Source organism: Chroicocephalus ridibundus, chromosome 8, assembly GCF_963924245.1.
Source record: "Chroicocephalus ridibundus chromosome 8, bChrRid1.1, whole genome shotgun sequence".
In the NCBI taxonomy this organism is placed as follows: Eukaryota; Metazoa; Chordata; class Aves; order Charadriiformes; family Laridae; genus Chroicocephalus; species Chroicocephalus ridibundus.
The window spans coordinates 3,583,907-3,599,417 of NC_086291.1; the positions used below are offsets into that span (position 1 = coordinate 3,583,907).

Consider the following 15,511-nt stretch of genomic DNA (forward strand, 5'->3'; position numbering starts at 1 on the left):
AGCTCTTTTGGTCAGAGAACTTGGCCACCAAGCGCAGGATTCCGGTACTTCTGCACATAACTGTGACAATTCTGCAAATCGCATTCAGCAACAGCTACTGGAGAACGAGCCAATGAAGGTAACGGCCCCGAAGACGTAAGTATTGTCACCAAGATGTGCTCCAGAACTGTCTCCTGCACGAGAAGATTTTTTTCTTTCTATAGAGGATTCCCCACAAAAGTGACCCTTGAAACATAAACCAGCAGCATACTAAAAACAGAAGAGCTTGTCCGATCAGGATTTTCTGGTATAATAACTAGCATAGTTATTGCTAGAAGAAAATTAATTTCCTTCCCGTACTGACAATTAAAGGTAGATGGGAAGTGGCATCTTTTCAGGGAAAACTTTAAATTAGGATGTAAAGGTTAGAGTATCACTAGTTCGGTTACATGTAAAATTTAACAGGTTAATTCTCCTTCCCTTTTTTAAACCAACCAGGTCCTGAATCTGGAAAGATTTTTGATTATTTTGATTTACTTTACTTTAAAATAATTACAACACATTTAAGCCTTTGATCCAAATTTGGAGCTGTTCTCTCTTGCAAAGCAAAATGGACTACGTAAAACAAATCCAATTTCAAGATCTTCAGTCCTAGAAGCAAAATTACTTCTGAATTTTCATTAGACATTTTACATTTAAGTGTGCAATGAGAATTACCCAAATATCCTGACTGCCACTTGACCAGGGGAAGTACCTCTGCGTTAGTACAAAGGCTCACTCTGTTAAGCATTGCAACAAACCATCTCATTCTGCGGCTTTCTGACGAAGGGAAGTTTTTTAAGACAGAGATTTTACAGTAATTAATATTTAATATACTTTGCTTCTGGTGGCTTGCCCACAGTATTGCACCACATCATAGTTTTATCCTGTCCTGCAACTCCATGCAATGAAGCAAGACCCTGTTTTAAGGCATATTTACTGTTTATCACTTTCCATATTAAAATACCTTAATGAAGACAAGATGAAGAAAAATAACACCACAGTACACGGTAACTATGGCACCCTGATATTCTGTTACACTAGCCAGGCTATTTAATCTGATCTGACAAGTTTCATATACAGCATCTGTAACACACAACGTTAAATATTTATTTGGTATTTCAAAGATATTTGAAGATATAATTTCAAGACGTAAGTTTCAGTCAGTTTTGTTTTGCTTTAAGTAAAGTCAGGAACAGCTGACAAAGGAAAGCAAGGTAAACTTCTACACAGCAACAGTATTTTATATAATAAGAAGATACTAGCTAGAGGTAAATACCGGTGTTTACTCATAAAACAGATGCGACGTAAATAGTAAGAGCTTGCCATTAATGCCTGAAACTCAACCCACGAGCATCTCCCTCTAAAGGCAAACATCGCGCCCCAGGCTGAGCGCTTCGGTTCCCACATGCTGGAAGAGTCCAACTACAGGCGTTTGACCGCAGCACAGAACGTGCCTAAACGAAGCGCCCTGGCTCCTCCTGAAGACACAAATACTAAACAAAGCTGGGAACGAACGCAGGTATTAAAGAGTCAACAAAAATAAAATGAACTTGGGCTCTGTAAACTGTAGAGTAATTTGCAATCCAGCGGCTGCACCTGGGATTTGCTGCTTTTATGCAGGAGGGAACGAAAAGCCAAAGCACTGCCCCAAAATGACTCAGATCCAGACCAAAACGAAGCAGCTCTTGCGCTGTACGGCACCATGCCTGTGGGGAAGCAGGCACCAGTGGTAATACAACCTGGAGAGCAACGGCAAGCGTGCCAACAGGAGAGTCACCCAGCGTTACCCAGGGCGGACCAGTGCTGTGGGATCGCAGTAATGCTTATTGAAATACCAGGAGTTCGATGGACACGAATTTATCAATTCAAGGCAAGACCAAACCCCAATTGAATTATAAAACATCTTTTGCTTTATTAGGTCAAATAGAAATAGAATTAAAAAGCAACAGCAAGGCTAACCATGTACTTTATCTAGAAAATTTAGTTACGCCATATCGAGATGTCAAAATGATAACAATGTGGTGACACTGCAGGGATTCATGGTGCACAAGAGAGCAATCAGTCTGCACCGGGGCCGAGACAGCAACTATAATGATGGAAAACATTGGTAACGCTACCACGCTAAGGAAGGTTTTGCATTGGAAGATTGTGTGCTACAACACTGTGTACTAGAGCTCACTGCTTAAACAGCCCTCGTCTGCTCCTCCAGGAGGAAAATGAGCAGGAATGAGGGAGTCTGACGCTGGGGCACAGGAGAAAGTGCTGGACCAGGGCTCTCACTTCTGCTGGGATTGTCTCTTGTAATGCAAACCACGTACACAGTGACCTCTCTTACCGTACCTAGTTGCTGGTCACCCCTGCTTCGTTTTTAGGGATGCTGATGGGAGGGTTTTCTGGGGGAAAAGGAACTTAGAAGGTGGGAGCTTTCCCCTGGCAAGCGCCCATTTCTCTTCTGTAGGAGGATATCCATGTTCCAGGATATCCAGAGCCTCACCACAACTACCCTCACCAGCTGAAAAATGATCACGACAGGAGATGGCAAGGTTTTCATTTGGAGACTTTTCTTCCTCCTGTACAGCAATAACCTGTTTAATACCTGTCGTTAATGCCACGCCAGCCCTTTCAGGAATGATGAGATCAATAAGGAAGAGAGAGGGGAAAATATGCCTATTAGGTCAAGTTCCTACCCAATGCATTTTATGATTCAGGGTTTAATTAGACAAGGTGCTGGAATTCATAATGAAATACTAATTATGATTAATCTGTGTAATTTGGCAATCCCTAATTAAAAAAGAAAAAGCCATAAACCTTACCTCAATAGAAGAGTGAGAGCTGGAAGGTAACGGGAAAGGAGTAACAGCCATCTGATTGACGGCATCTTCACTTCTGTAAAACAACCAACCAACAACACATTACACACTAAACCATAACGGCAAAACTTTTCTTTTGAGTTGATTTTGGCTATTAGGAAAATACTCCTACTAGCGTAAAAAGTAACTGTTTCTTAGTAGAAGTTAGAGCTTAGAAAAGCACTTTGCTCTTGTTCTTTGCCAGCAAACAGATTACATCCCTTGTTGGGACCACAGCCAGTTTCATCTGAGACACACTGACATCGCATTCTTTGGAAATCTAATTTTGTGTGGATTATCAGAGGATGCAGTTGGAGTTTATGGTCCCTACACATCAATTCATGTGCTAAATCTTTGTTAGCGTCTTCTAATAGCCTACATTTGTAAACTGCTTGTTTACAGTCTAACACTTACATTATTGAAATATAATACCTGTTTTACTGCAATAGCTTGCTTTTGCTTTTTTGTTCATATTTGCTGGGGTCTTTTTGAAAAGATTCAATGTAAAAACTTGGAAGAATTTTTATAAAATGCAGGGAGAAGAGAACAGATGAACATTGATTCCCCCTACATATAAAGTGCATTATTTTTCTAAGATGCCTATGATGTACGGCATCTTTTCCTCTGTTCTCTTTAAAATGCATTCCTAAATTGACATCTGATAACTTTGTAACTTTCAAGACCTTTTTTTTTTTTTTTTTTTTTTTCATTAAATAGCATTCTGCCTCGTTAATGTTTTTCCTCAACTGCCATTTAAAATTGTTTGGCTTGTGGAATTAGCTCTGCATTTTTTTGGCCGCTGTAAAACCGAACCAAGTAAAATACGACTTCAATGATAATTGTTTAAGGCAAATCTGAGGTATATGGGAAAAAAGAAGACACCAAATTTTGCTTCAAAAACTGTACTGATGCACCTCTATTTTTGGGGCGAACGACTCTCACAGAACACAGAAGCCAGGAACATGATGCAAACCCCATTTTGCTAAAGATTCGGTACTATCACGTAGTCTCTGCTCGCCACAACGCGACAGAGGGGAATCAGTAATACTGCTGCTCTGCAGATACACAGCTTGAGATGAACGGACGTGACTTCTCACGCAGTGGGTCTTCTGGGTTCGATTTCTGGTCCTACCCACTATTTTTCAGGTTACTGGAACACAAGCAGAATTTTTTCCTCTTTGATTTCTGGAATAAAATATTGGACTGGAATGTGTTTAAGAACATCTTACAGAAGTGCCTGAAAGGAAAAAAGCCTCATTTTATCCCTCAAGAGTTAAACACATGAAGCTAGCGTGTTCTGATCACCAAAAGACAACGCTGTAAATCAATAGCTCTCAGCAGAGCAGCGTATGGGAAACTCAGTCACAGGCATTTGAAAGGATAAATCCTGCAGGCAAAGGTTGGTGAATTCATTTACTTATCTTCAACCAAACAGCCACACAATTCAAAGGAGCTGGTTCTGTGCTGCTCATTTTTGTACTCGCTCCCAGCCTCTCCTCCTGGCCCTGCTCAAAGCCTTGCAAGAACCAGAAACCATGCTAAGATCAGAAGCGGAGTGTCCCGCGATGCAGAGACGCGTGTGCACGGGGCCCAGGCAGAAATCTGAGGAATGCACAGAATCAAGCCCATGAATTTCTTAAGCGTTTCACAATTTCCGAGTGCATTTTCCCCCGTTAAGCCATATTAGGCAAGGACATTTTTTCCTCCTCTTATCTTCATGAGACATCGATCTAATTATGTTGCTTTTCTAGCCTGTAAGAACAAATCAGCAAATATAAGGTGCCTAAGAGATCTAGCCATTTTGACTTGACTGCAGAGGTTTTTCTGACAATAGTTTATATGAAGCACAAACAGCATGAAAACTAACACCCCTTCTGTAGCTTACAATGCACGCTGCACGCCTTGCAATTAGGAGCAAACTTGAAAATAACAAGGTATGTATAAACCTTTGTAAGAAATAGTCTAAGAATTGCTAGACAGAAGCTTCATGATCTGCATGACAAAGTAGGGTGTAATTAATTATAGAAACTACTTTCTACTTCATATATACACACAAATTTTTTTTTTTTTCCACTGGGCAAACAACTTTATGCAGTTTTAAATGGATGGCCATGATTATTCCAAGCAATAAAAAACCCACTTACAGTAATTCCCTGGAAAAAAATGCAAAAAATAATAAAAAACCCTAGGTTACAAAGTGTCACAACTTGTAATCTCCCCCTGCTAGGACTCGTACATATTTAAATACTTTAATGCTGCTTCAAAGGAGAATGCTTCAAAGCAGAATCAAAGTGGGAACATATTTTAAAGTGACAGATCTAATAATAAATTGCTCTTTCTGCTCTCCACTTCTGTAAGCGTCCTCAACTAAAACATGAATTTATTTACAACTGAAAGGAGCAATCATTTTCATTTGATGCAGGAGCAGACAGCTTAGAAGCCTGAACATCATATTCACGTTCCAGGGGCTGCAAACGAGCATTCCATGTATTTGCCAATAGCTGCTACACAACCACCTCCGAGAAAGCTGTTCTCAGTTGCCAGTGCTCGATATTGCTTGAGGTTAAGATGTCTAAACCCTTCACAGTCAAGACGCAGCTTCATACTCGCAGGGTCAAAGCAACGTACAATGCCATTTATACAGCAGGGAGGCTCAGACGCTCCCCCCTCCATTATCTGCAGGAATGATAAACATCCACCGCTCTTGTTCCAGCTCTTGTACTGGTTTGTGTAAGACGCTGGGACGGGAGCCCACCTCCTTCCTGAGCTCGCGCACCAGAGAGCTGTTTATATTTCATCAGTTCCATATAAACTGAATAGGGAAGGAATTCATCACTCCTCCCACAAATACTTTTATTGCCTCTGACCTCACAGGATGAGTTTCTGAGTGGAAATGGGAATTCGATCTGCTGGGGGTTGGAGTGCCTATTGCTTGTACCAACGTCACTGACTGTGGCTCGCCACCGAAGAAACCAGCAGCCTTCCTCACTGCAAACGGTCGCAGGAAGCAAGATCAAAGCAACATGTAAGCGGCAAAGACTCTTTAAGCTTCAGAAAAGCTTATACACTTTCAGATTTATTTGATTAAACTGCCATACTTTTACTACGTTTTACTTCTTTTCTAGTCTATAATAGGACCCCAGGACATTCCCCATCCTTTCTCGCTGACCAAAGAGAAGAACTTCTGATGTTTGGCTCCATCTAACAACTGCACCTCCGACGGAGGGGGAGATGTGCAACTTAAGCAAAGACAAATGCAGTTATTACTGGCTAATAATTAACCACCATAAACACTTGGCACAAAAAAAAGCCTAGAGAGCGCAACGTGCAAATACAAATCTAAAGGGATTACTCATTCCACGCTGCAGAAAGTAAGGCTGAAGGGAAGTTCAAGTTGTGTGCTGTAAGGCTCCAGCTAAGCTGCCCTGCAACGCTGCGCTGCACTTATCAGAGAGCTGTCTCTGGCACTTGGGAGGAATGTCACACACAGCTGGAACGGTCCATGAAGCATTGAGAAAGTTATCTTTCTACGGACGATAACCATAAGCCACAGCCTCAGCCAAATTCAAGTTGTTTTTTAGGTTTAGGTTTTGTTTGGGGTTTTTTTCTTTGGTTGGTTTTTTTGCCCCATTTGCTCATCAGCCTCAGAGTTTCAATTCTTGAAATTCAGGTTCCATGCCTTCCTTTGAGGATGTTTTCTGTTTTCCATTTTACTTACTCTTACGTCTCTCAGGTTTGTGATGGTACAAGCTCGCTGTCACGTAATGCTAAGAAAATCCTTGTTGAGCACGCTGAACGAGATTCATTACCTGTCTAAAGCAGAACATCTTGTCTAAAATTGTGTCCACACTTCTTCTATGATCAGTGCAAACTCAAGACAAATCGCAGATCAGATCGACTCAGAAGGGCAATTCATCCCAGCACTGAAATGACCTAATTTAGGACAGGATGAGCTTAATTGCTCTTTGGGGGCTCCCAACAACCGTTCACTGATCACAGAGGTCCAGATGACCTCTAGATGTCTAAACTGAGATGGACCTCCTGCCAAACTATCTGCAACTACACACATCATCAATGCTAAAAGATCACTTGACAACAGCTTTGTAAGGGGCTGTGGATGCTTTTTGGGAATACAAAGTACGTCAAGAACGAGGAGAAAAACCCAATAGCTTGTATGCAGTTGCACGACATCTTAGTTGGAACAGATTTGGAGACCAAGTGAATGAACAACGTTTGCCCAGTAACCCTTAGGACTCCCACTGGTTGTCACACCAGGGCATAAAGTCCTGCAGATTACTGAAAACTTACATTGTTCACGTCCTGCTTGTTTAAAAAAAGGCAAAGTCTGGTCAGGATCTCATATTTTCTCACCTTTGTTTTCCCTCTAGAAAATCCTTTGGAAAAGAGGAGCTGCAGGAAAGCTGCACACTGAAATGGTATGCTGGATTTTTCCTTCAGCTGGGTCAAGGCAAGACCTTTTATTCGTGCGTCTTCTTGAAAAATCTCTCCTACTAACAGCAAGAACAGTCTTGTTCTCCATTTGCCCCCCATCCACTCCTAACTATGTGAGAGCCAAATGAATACAGGTATTTTAAATGAACAACTAATATTCATTTAACCTGCAGCTTAGGTCATAATACGTTTGAAAGGCCCAAATTACTTAACTTCCTCAGCTGTGCACTTGTTCCCACATGTGTACGACAGCAAGGAGGAAACAGCTCTGAAGAAAACAGGAAAAGTTCAAACTTGCACACACAGTGTCTGGCAAGAGCTTATTTTTAAAGCTTTCCCACATGAAAGAACCTAAACAATCAAAGCAAGTAAAAACACAGTTTATGCTATTAAAATATGACCAATCACGTAAGTTAGAACAAACTTAAAGCAAAAAAATAATTTCTAAGGCACAACAATATTTCAGAGTCTGGCATACAACCTACGGCGCTACGTATAAAGGCTCTAAAAGAAGAGCAAAGACTCCGTGATGGAGTCACAGCAATGGAGAGTGTTAAACAGCACTGAGAACTGGCCGCCCCAGCCACTGCCCTCGCTTTGCCAGTCCTCAGAGCATAAGGCTCCCTCTCCGTTGCATGTCACCATAAATAACAAGAGATTAGTCTTTCCATTACACCTAGAAATGGAAGGAGGGGTTCGGTGACAGAGATTTGTGGGCTTCACTGAGAACCTACAATCCAATCACCAAAAAGCCGCGATAACAGCATGAACGACTGCAGTGTGGGAGGACGACTCCGGACAGCTAACAGATGGTATTTAAATAAGCAGAATCCTACCGTACTTTATTCTTAAAGCATTTCTCATGTTTCATCACAGCGCAAGACAATTTTCTTTTAAGGAATAAAGGTACACCAAAGAATGAATCACAGAACTGAACACGATGGGATGACGGTTTGAAATCAGTGCCATTCACTTTGATTCAAGCATTCAAACTATATTTGATCTTCTTATTATACCAACACTGAAGCACCAAAACAGATTAAAGGCAGTTAATTGAGCATGGAAAAAACATTGAATTTGCTGAATCATAAAATTCTCACTGTAAAAGAGCATTCTGATATAAACTGGATTTCCTACTACAGATGTAAAATCTAATTACATTGTTTTATTACGCATCTTAAAAGGATGGACTCAAAATGCACGAACAAAAACCACAGTGGATATAAAACCCATTCTGTTTTGGGAACTAGGGCACAGAGATTCCTCCAAGAAACAAGTCCCTTTCTCAGATTCCTACCTGCTTAATCCCTGTTGTTGGAGACTCGGATCAAGAATTTCAAAAGGCAACTGAGACCTTTACACGCCCTATGGCCACTGACTTCCACTCGCGCTTCCCTAGCCAGCCTCCTTTATACGCCTTGGAAAGCTGCAGTCAAATTATTATTTATTTCTCATATTCAGAAATCAAAAAGACAACCCCTATTTGGCACAGGGGCTTGGAAGTTAATGCAGCAGCTGTAAGACTTTGAGGTCAGGTAAAAGGCGACTGGACACTAATCAAAGGAAGCGCTCGGACCCAGCCGGTTCATCTCAGGAAAATCTTGCCGCGTTTGGGCAATTGGTTTGACAAACTGGGTGAGCAGGTTAAACACCTTCCAATTTGTTCCTGTGGAAGGTTACAAAGCACAAGATGCAGTGAATCTAAAAAAAAAAAAAAAAAAGAAAAGTGACACTATAACTGCAAATCCTTTAGATGCTATTAACAAGCTCATGTAATTAACGAGACCACTGGGAAACAGTGCTGTGTTAAGACCTATATTTTGGAACCTGGCCAAAATCAACTGTTTTAAATAATCATCATCAACTTAATTGAGGAAAAGATGCTTATAAACCCGAGCGAGAAGCTTTCAAATATAAGGGGACGTCTATGAGTCTCACAGCACTGACTGCACTATGTCTCATCAGCAAAAATTCCAGGAAAGGGTGGGAATGCAATTGTAACACTACCTGGCTATAAAAAAAAAGTGTGAACAGATTTTTATAGTGCAGACGGTAAGTTGGGATTTTAGTAAAAAGTCAAAAAGGCTGAGGACACCTTCTATTCTTTATTTTTTCCTAGGAAAAAATAAATGTGGGTGCAACAAAATCCAAGTTATTTAATGATAGTTAAGAGTTCTTGCAGAAAGGCTTTTCTGTGCCCAGGAATTTCTGGGCTCCTTTCATAACCCATTAAAGAGTTTATGGAAACATCCCCCTGCCCTGCACGTGAACCAAAACACCAGAAAGGGGAAAACCTTGATGCTGTTTCCTGCTTCAAAGTGAAAAGCAGCGTGCTTATCGCTGAGCGTCCTTCATCTGAGGAAAATGAGGCCTCTGGATATCAAAGAGGGCACTTTTTAGTAATAGCCCAAGAGCCCCAGCAGTTTTGCGTTTATGTCCTAGGTCAGCTTGGTCAGTCATGAAGGAACTTTTTAGGCTGCAGAATGACGTGCTTCTGGAAAACTATAACCGACTCTGGCCTTTTGCTGGTGAAACTGGAATTTTAATATCTTCATGCACAGGAAGACCGAATCCATTTATCTCATAACTCCTGCTTAGACATGAAGATGTAACTCCATGTTATTTTGCTAGGGTGAGATGTGGCCTCTCCTTACTGTGTGGCTCCAGGATGTGTTTTGGCTACATTATGCTACAGGCCTTCTACCTCTAAAAGAAGTTGCACTGGTAACAGCGCTCAGGAGGAGGAAAGTAGTATTTCTGTTGCAACTGGCTCCTCCTCATTTTCAAAGCATAACAAATGTAATGGTATCCTGCTCTTTCCACATCATTAGAGCCCAGAGGAACGTATCTGAAATCAGCCAAGCAGCAAACCTACCAGGAGAGCTGAGTCTGCTACACTCGGCGCTTTGTTCTCAGCTGGAAAAGCCATTGCACACGCACGAACGAGAGACGGATGGAGATTCAAGACGCCCGTTGCTCCTCTTATTTACTCCAGCTGGCACCACAATGCGCTCAGTTGCGGCATTTCAATACCCCCATTTTATAGTATAGTTTTAAAATAAGTTGATAAAGCAAGAAAAAACTTTTTCTACCAAACTGCACCACGGACAAGACGTCTGGGACCGGCAGGGTCTTTTGGTTCGTGTTTTCAGTCAGTCACGTCTGCTGGTTTTGTGGTCTAAAGCGTAGGAACGGGTAACACCAAGATAGAATGGGCTTGTGGACTATAGGTTGCGTAAGAAAAGAAAATGATTCTCGTTTCTCCTTAAAATTCACCTTTAAGAGAGACAGTCTCATTTGGATGGGCTAAAATTTTGAAATGCTCCTCTCACTATGAGAAGTTGACCATGCATCAAAAAAAAAAAGCGACATTCATTTTCCTCCCGCGTTAGAGCCAGTGCTCTAGTTACTAACAACATTCTCTCAGCAGGAGAATTTCGTTTCATCGCTGTTCGAACGGCTGCTCCGGTCAAGCGAGGAGACCCCTCAGTTGTCAGCACACCCCAATGCAAGGCCGGGAGCAGTGACAAGATGCATGCTCTTGGGAAGTGTGAAGACTTAAAACCTCAGCAGCACCATTTGAAAATGGAAACTTTTTTTTTTTTTAAAGCTCTGGAGGCAAGTTTTATCCAATTGTATTTCCAATATCTACTAATAATGATCATTAAGACAACTTTTTGCCTTGAAATCCACTTCTACACAGACAATCTGAAAAGGGGAATTATGGCTAAGAAATTAAATGGTCTTTATGTCTTAAACACAATACAAAACACGCACCAAGGATTTCCAATCCATGGCTGACTCGAGCCAGCACCCCCGCTTTGTTGCAGGCGAGATGCTCCGCGGGCAGCTGCGGTGCTCGGGGCAGCAGGGCAGGTTGGAAGAAGCCCACGCTCTCAAGCTGCCCGACAGCACTAAACCCAGGGTTTTGGTTTCGTAAGTTGTGGTTCTGCCTCTGGAGCTTCCAACCAGACCCATTTTCCACATGCAATTAAGTAATGGTGAGTGAGTTGTTGTACATGACGTTTAATTTTCAATAGCTGGGGAAAGTAACACGGGAGCTGCAGGCAAGATCATTAATCTCCTCCAGATCCTCTGTGCTGCCAAGTATAGCAACTCATTCGTCACCGCGCTAATGCTGCTCTTCCATCATTTCTGTGTAAGCTGTACCAGACGGAGCCATGCCAGTAAATGTACACATTTATATGCATTCATCCACAGATTATTACAGTGTTCACAGGTAAGCTGTGTATGAGCGAAGAATACAAAACAGTATCAAGTGTGATGTATATGTTGGTGGGAAGAATGACATTATAAAATGACATCGGGATAAAAACCCAACGAAGGTCACAGCTGGAATAGATACATTTATGAAATTCCAATATATTAAAGCGTGTATGAATTCTGGGAAAGAGGCAGCGTCTTCCCAGACCATCCGCCCAGGGTCATAAGAGTAACACTTGCTGAACCTCCGAGTGAATGCATGGAGGTGTCCTCAACTCACATACAAAGAGGAAACATTTTCGTGCTTCGAGTAAAAGAAAAGATGCTCACGTGTAATTCTTATGCAGATAAAAAGTTGTTTTAACATATTCCCTCCTACAGAAGCCACCCAGTGCTCCTTGTCAAACTCATTCTCCTTCTGTACAAATAAGTCCTAGCTCCCTTAAATTCTCTTTTGATGCCCATACAAAGCTCTCCTTCACACAGTCCCCCCCCAGCGCATGCTCCATGTTCTCCATCTGCACTTGCCTGCCGCTCTCACAGCAGCTCCCACTCCAGCCCCGAGCTTCTGCACCATTTTCACTCCCTTCTGGCAGCCCGGGTGAAGCAAACTGCCCACCCCATCCTTGTGCTGGCAGAACCTACATAAAGCACTTATTAAGTTGTGGGAGAAGAAGCTCTTATCAGACCGCTCTCAGGCCCAGGAGGCACAACTCCAGCCTCCAGCAGACAGCCCTAAAGTAGGCATTCAATTACATTAGATTGTTTTTTGGGGGTTTTTTGTGGGGTTTTTTGTTTGTTTTTTTGTTTGGGGTTTGTTTTTTTTTTTTTTTTTTACATTAATAAGGAGAAGTCTTCAACTGTCCTGAGGAGAATAGTCAAAGAAAGGGTTTATTTCACTTCAAAGAGAGCTGAGCAAGTTCAGCATTTTCAAAACAGGCTAAATATATATTACATATTCGTAATGTAATAGGTTAAAGTGCAAACAAATGTTTTGATGAGAATTCTTCTTACCGTATGAAAACAAGCTTGACCTTTGATGGGGCAGTCTTAATGATTGCAGAAGCATTCTGATGACTTCTTCCATACAATATCTGATTGTTTATCTGTTCAAAGAAAACGAAGATTTTCACGTGAGTGGAGAAATATGCGTTGTTTTAATTTATACCATCAAGACTTCCAAATTCACTGTGAGATAGAGAGGTAAGACTCAAAGAAAATGTGGTCTGCAAAATATAAATCACCTAACTTGTGAGGTTTTACAGACAGGAATACCAACGTTGCATGGCTAGATATACCCATCGGTGTTGTAGAGACAGAAATACAAGAGCTGAGGCACTACGAGCCTCTTCCAGGCAGAGCTGTGCTGCAGAAGGACATCATCTGAGAAGCAGAGAGGAGGAGACGGGCACTGCCCAGCTTGGCCTTGGACTGCCCAAGGCTGTTGCCCCTTTCCTCAGCCAACTACCGGAGGAGGACGGGGTGCAGTCTGCAACTCAGCAGCAACAACAACTTAAACATTTCTCACCAGCTTTCTTAGCAGTCCTTTTGAAAGGATAAATCCTAATTGGATTTTAAAGGAACAACTCCTTCTCATACTAATTCCATGATGGACCACAGAATTAGAACTGATTTTAAAATATTACATTTTCAAATTTTTAGACTCCAATTTATCAAAGAAAAAACAGTTATTAACAGCAAAACATTCCAAGTTTTATTCTAGACCAATATAAAAGAGGAACTGATGCAGAGATAATTTAGTCTTATTAGTAAGCCACAAATGAGAGGATTCTTTTACTCTTTTTCACAGATCCATAGAATGGATTTTAAGTATTGCTCCCAGATTTTTGGAAACCAAATTGATCTGAGAAGAACCACACAGCTATGACACCAGCACAGATTGTGAGACAGCCACTCCTACACCTTACCTACAGGCAACCGACAGTTTGGGAAAACTTGCTCGTAAGATTGTGCTGACTCCTCAGGTCTGCTGACAATTTAATTCTTCTGACAATTTAAGGACACACCACATCACTTGTGCTGTGACGGATCAAATGCCTAAGCACAGCGAGAGACACCAAGTACTACTTTGGACGCTTTTGCTGCGAGCAAGCAAATGCTGCAGTTTTCAAAGGGAAACGGCTTGGCTTTAATACAGTATGTGCTTCAAGACTTTTCTTTCTGTAGGAACTAGAAGTCTTTTCCCAGTTTGAGGAAAATAAGACGCTTACTGTCGCCCAGTGCCATGATCAGCGAGTGGGACTTCAACAAGGACAGCAGCACCTCTGAGATGAATACAACGGTTGCTCCCAAGCCAACCAAAAGCATACTCAGTATCATACCACAAAAATAACCTCAGGTATAAAAATGAAATATTTAAAGCATTTCATTAATTTCACAGGCAGGGCTTGTGTTTAACACCTCGCTCCACCTCAGCCTGCCCGCGATGCCCTGAGGTTCTTGGGCTTCAGCTCCCCTTCACTAATGCCTCCCATCTCAGGGGTACTGTAAGAGGATGCTCGCCTTTCAGCTCAGGCAACGCACGAACTACAATCATGAAGATCATATGCAGAAAATAAGGTAGACATGAATACCACAGTCAATCTAAAGGAAGTAAAAGCTGAGCTGAGTATGATGGAAAAAAAAAAACCAAAACTATGTCAAGAAGATTAACGAAACCCCTGAGGGGTCTCTTAGTTGCCCCCTGATGATTTTCAGATTTAAAACTACGCTGAAGCGAACACTCAGCAAGGCCGTGAAGGAAAGCATCCTCCCCTGAGCGCAGGCGGCAGGACTGCCAGAGCTGTCTTCCTTCAATTTCCACAATTTGGGCTGGAATAAGCATCAAGATAACAATGTTCTGTGGAAGAACAATTATTTACCTACACCTGAATACACATGAACACGAACATGGAAACTAATTCAAAACCTATGTTTAATATATTTTATTTTGTCCAAGAAAGAAGGCAAAACTTTAAAGATGAAGAAAAAGAAATTGAAATGAATAGTAGTTGAAGTCATGACGGTAGTTCAGGTTCATGGTTCAGCTCATCCCGTGCCTTGCCATCTAAGCAAGCATCAGAGGCTTCCAAGCGTGCAGAATAATCTGCTCTTTAACTCTGTCAAGATTCTCATCTTGATTAGATTAATGCCCCTCTCTGGAGCTGGAGTGTCCATACACCCTTCCAAAGTGAGCAGGCGGCTTTGTTTCAATACCGCATTTTTTTCCTTCCACTATTAATTTACAACATAATATTTACCTTCACATTTGATACACCAATGCTGTTTAAAACAATAATGATAATGGAGCCCAGGAACAATCCACTGAAGATTACAGAAGGACTTTCTATTACTGGAAATGTTTGTATTGGATTTTAGTTTTGTGTTCTCAGAAGATTTTTTCATTTAAACAAGAGTAACAGGCCAAGCCTTACAGCCTTGTGTCATACAGGCTATTTGGTCATATTGGCAACTTCACAATCCTCCCATCTCATTTTCAACGGGTCAGAACAACATGCAAGTTCATCAGTTAAACAAGGACAACGCAGAGACCAGAAATAAAACCCTTAGGTGGATTTAGATTGGATATTAGGAAGAAATTCTTTACTGTGAGGGTGGTGAGGCACTGGAACGGGTTGCCCAGGAAGGTTGTCGTTGCCCCATCCCTGGAAGTGTTCAAGGCCAGGCTGGATGAGGCTTGGAGCAACCTGGGCTGGTGGGAGGTGTCCCTGCCCAGGGCACAGGGTGGGACTGGAGGATCTTTAAGGTCCCTTCCAACCCGAACCATTCGGTGATTCTGGGATTATTCAGTGCAAACCATTCACCTACCCAGTTGCTCACTGGACAAAGAGAGACCCAAGAAAAGTCTACAGGAGTCGGGGTCGGCACAAAACGATCAGCACGGAGGAAACAGCATCATGCCAGCCTTCGTAAGGGTTTAGAATGGTGCTGTCTGCAACTGCCAC

At 41.9% G+C, this 15,511-nt stretch overlaps 1 protein-coding gene across 4 annotated transcripts in view; it reads right to left on the minus strand.

Annotated features, from left to right (window-relative positions):
- Positions 1-15,511, minus strand: part of PATJ (PATJ crumbs cell polarity complex component) — a 157,772-nt gene that overhangs the window by 42,678 nt on the left and 99,583 nt on the right. For all 4 annotated transcript variants that reach the window (XM_063343079.1, XM_063343083.1, XM_063343080.1 and 1 more), the window contains 2 exons: positions 12,561-12,652; positions 2,835-2,907 (listed from right to left, as the gene is read on the minus strand). In XM_063343079.1, coding sequence (XP_063199149.1) covers positions 2,835-2,907; positions 12,561-12,652 — 165 coding nt within the window. The remainder of the gene's footprint in view (positions 1-2,834; positions 2,908-12,560; positions 12,653-15,511) is intronic.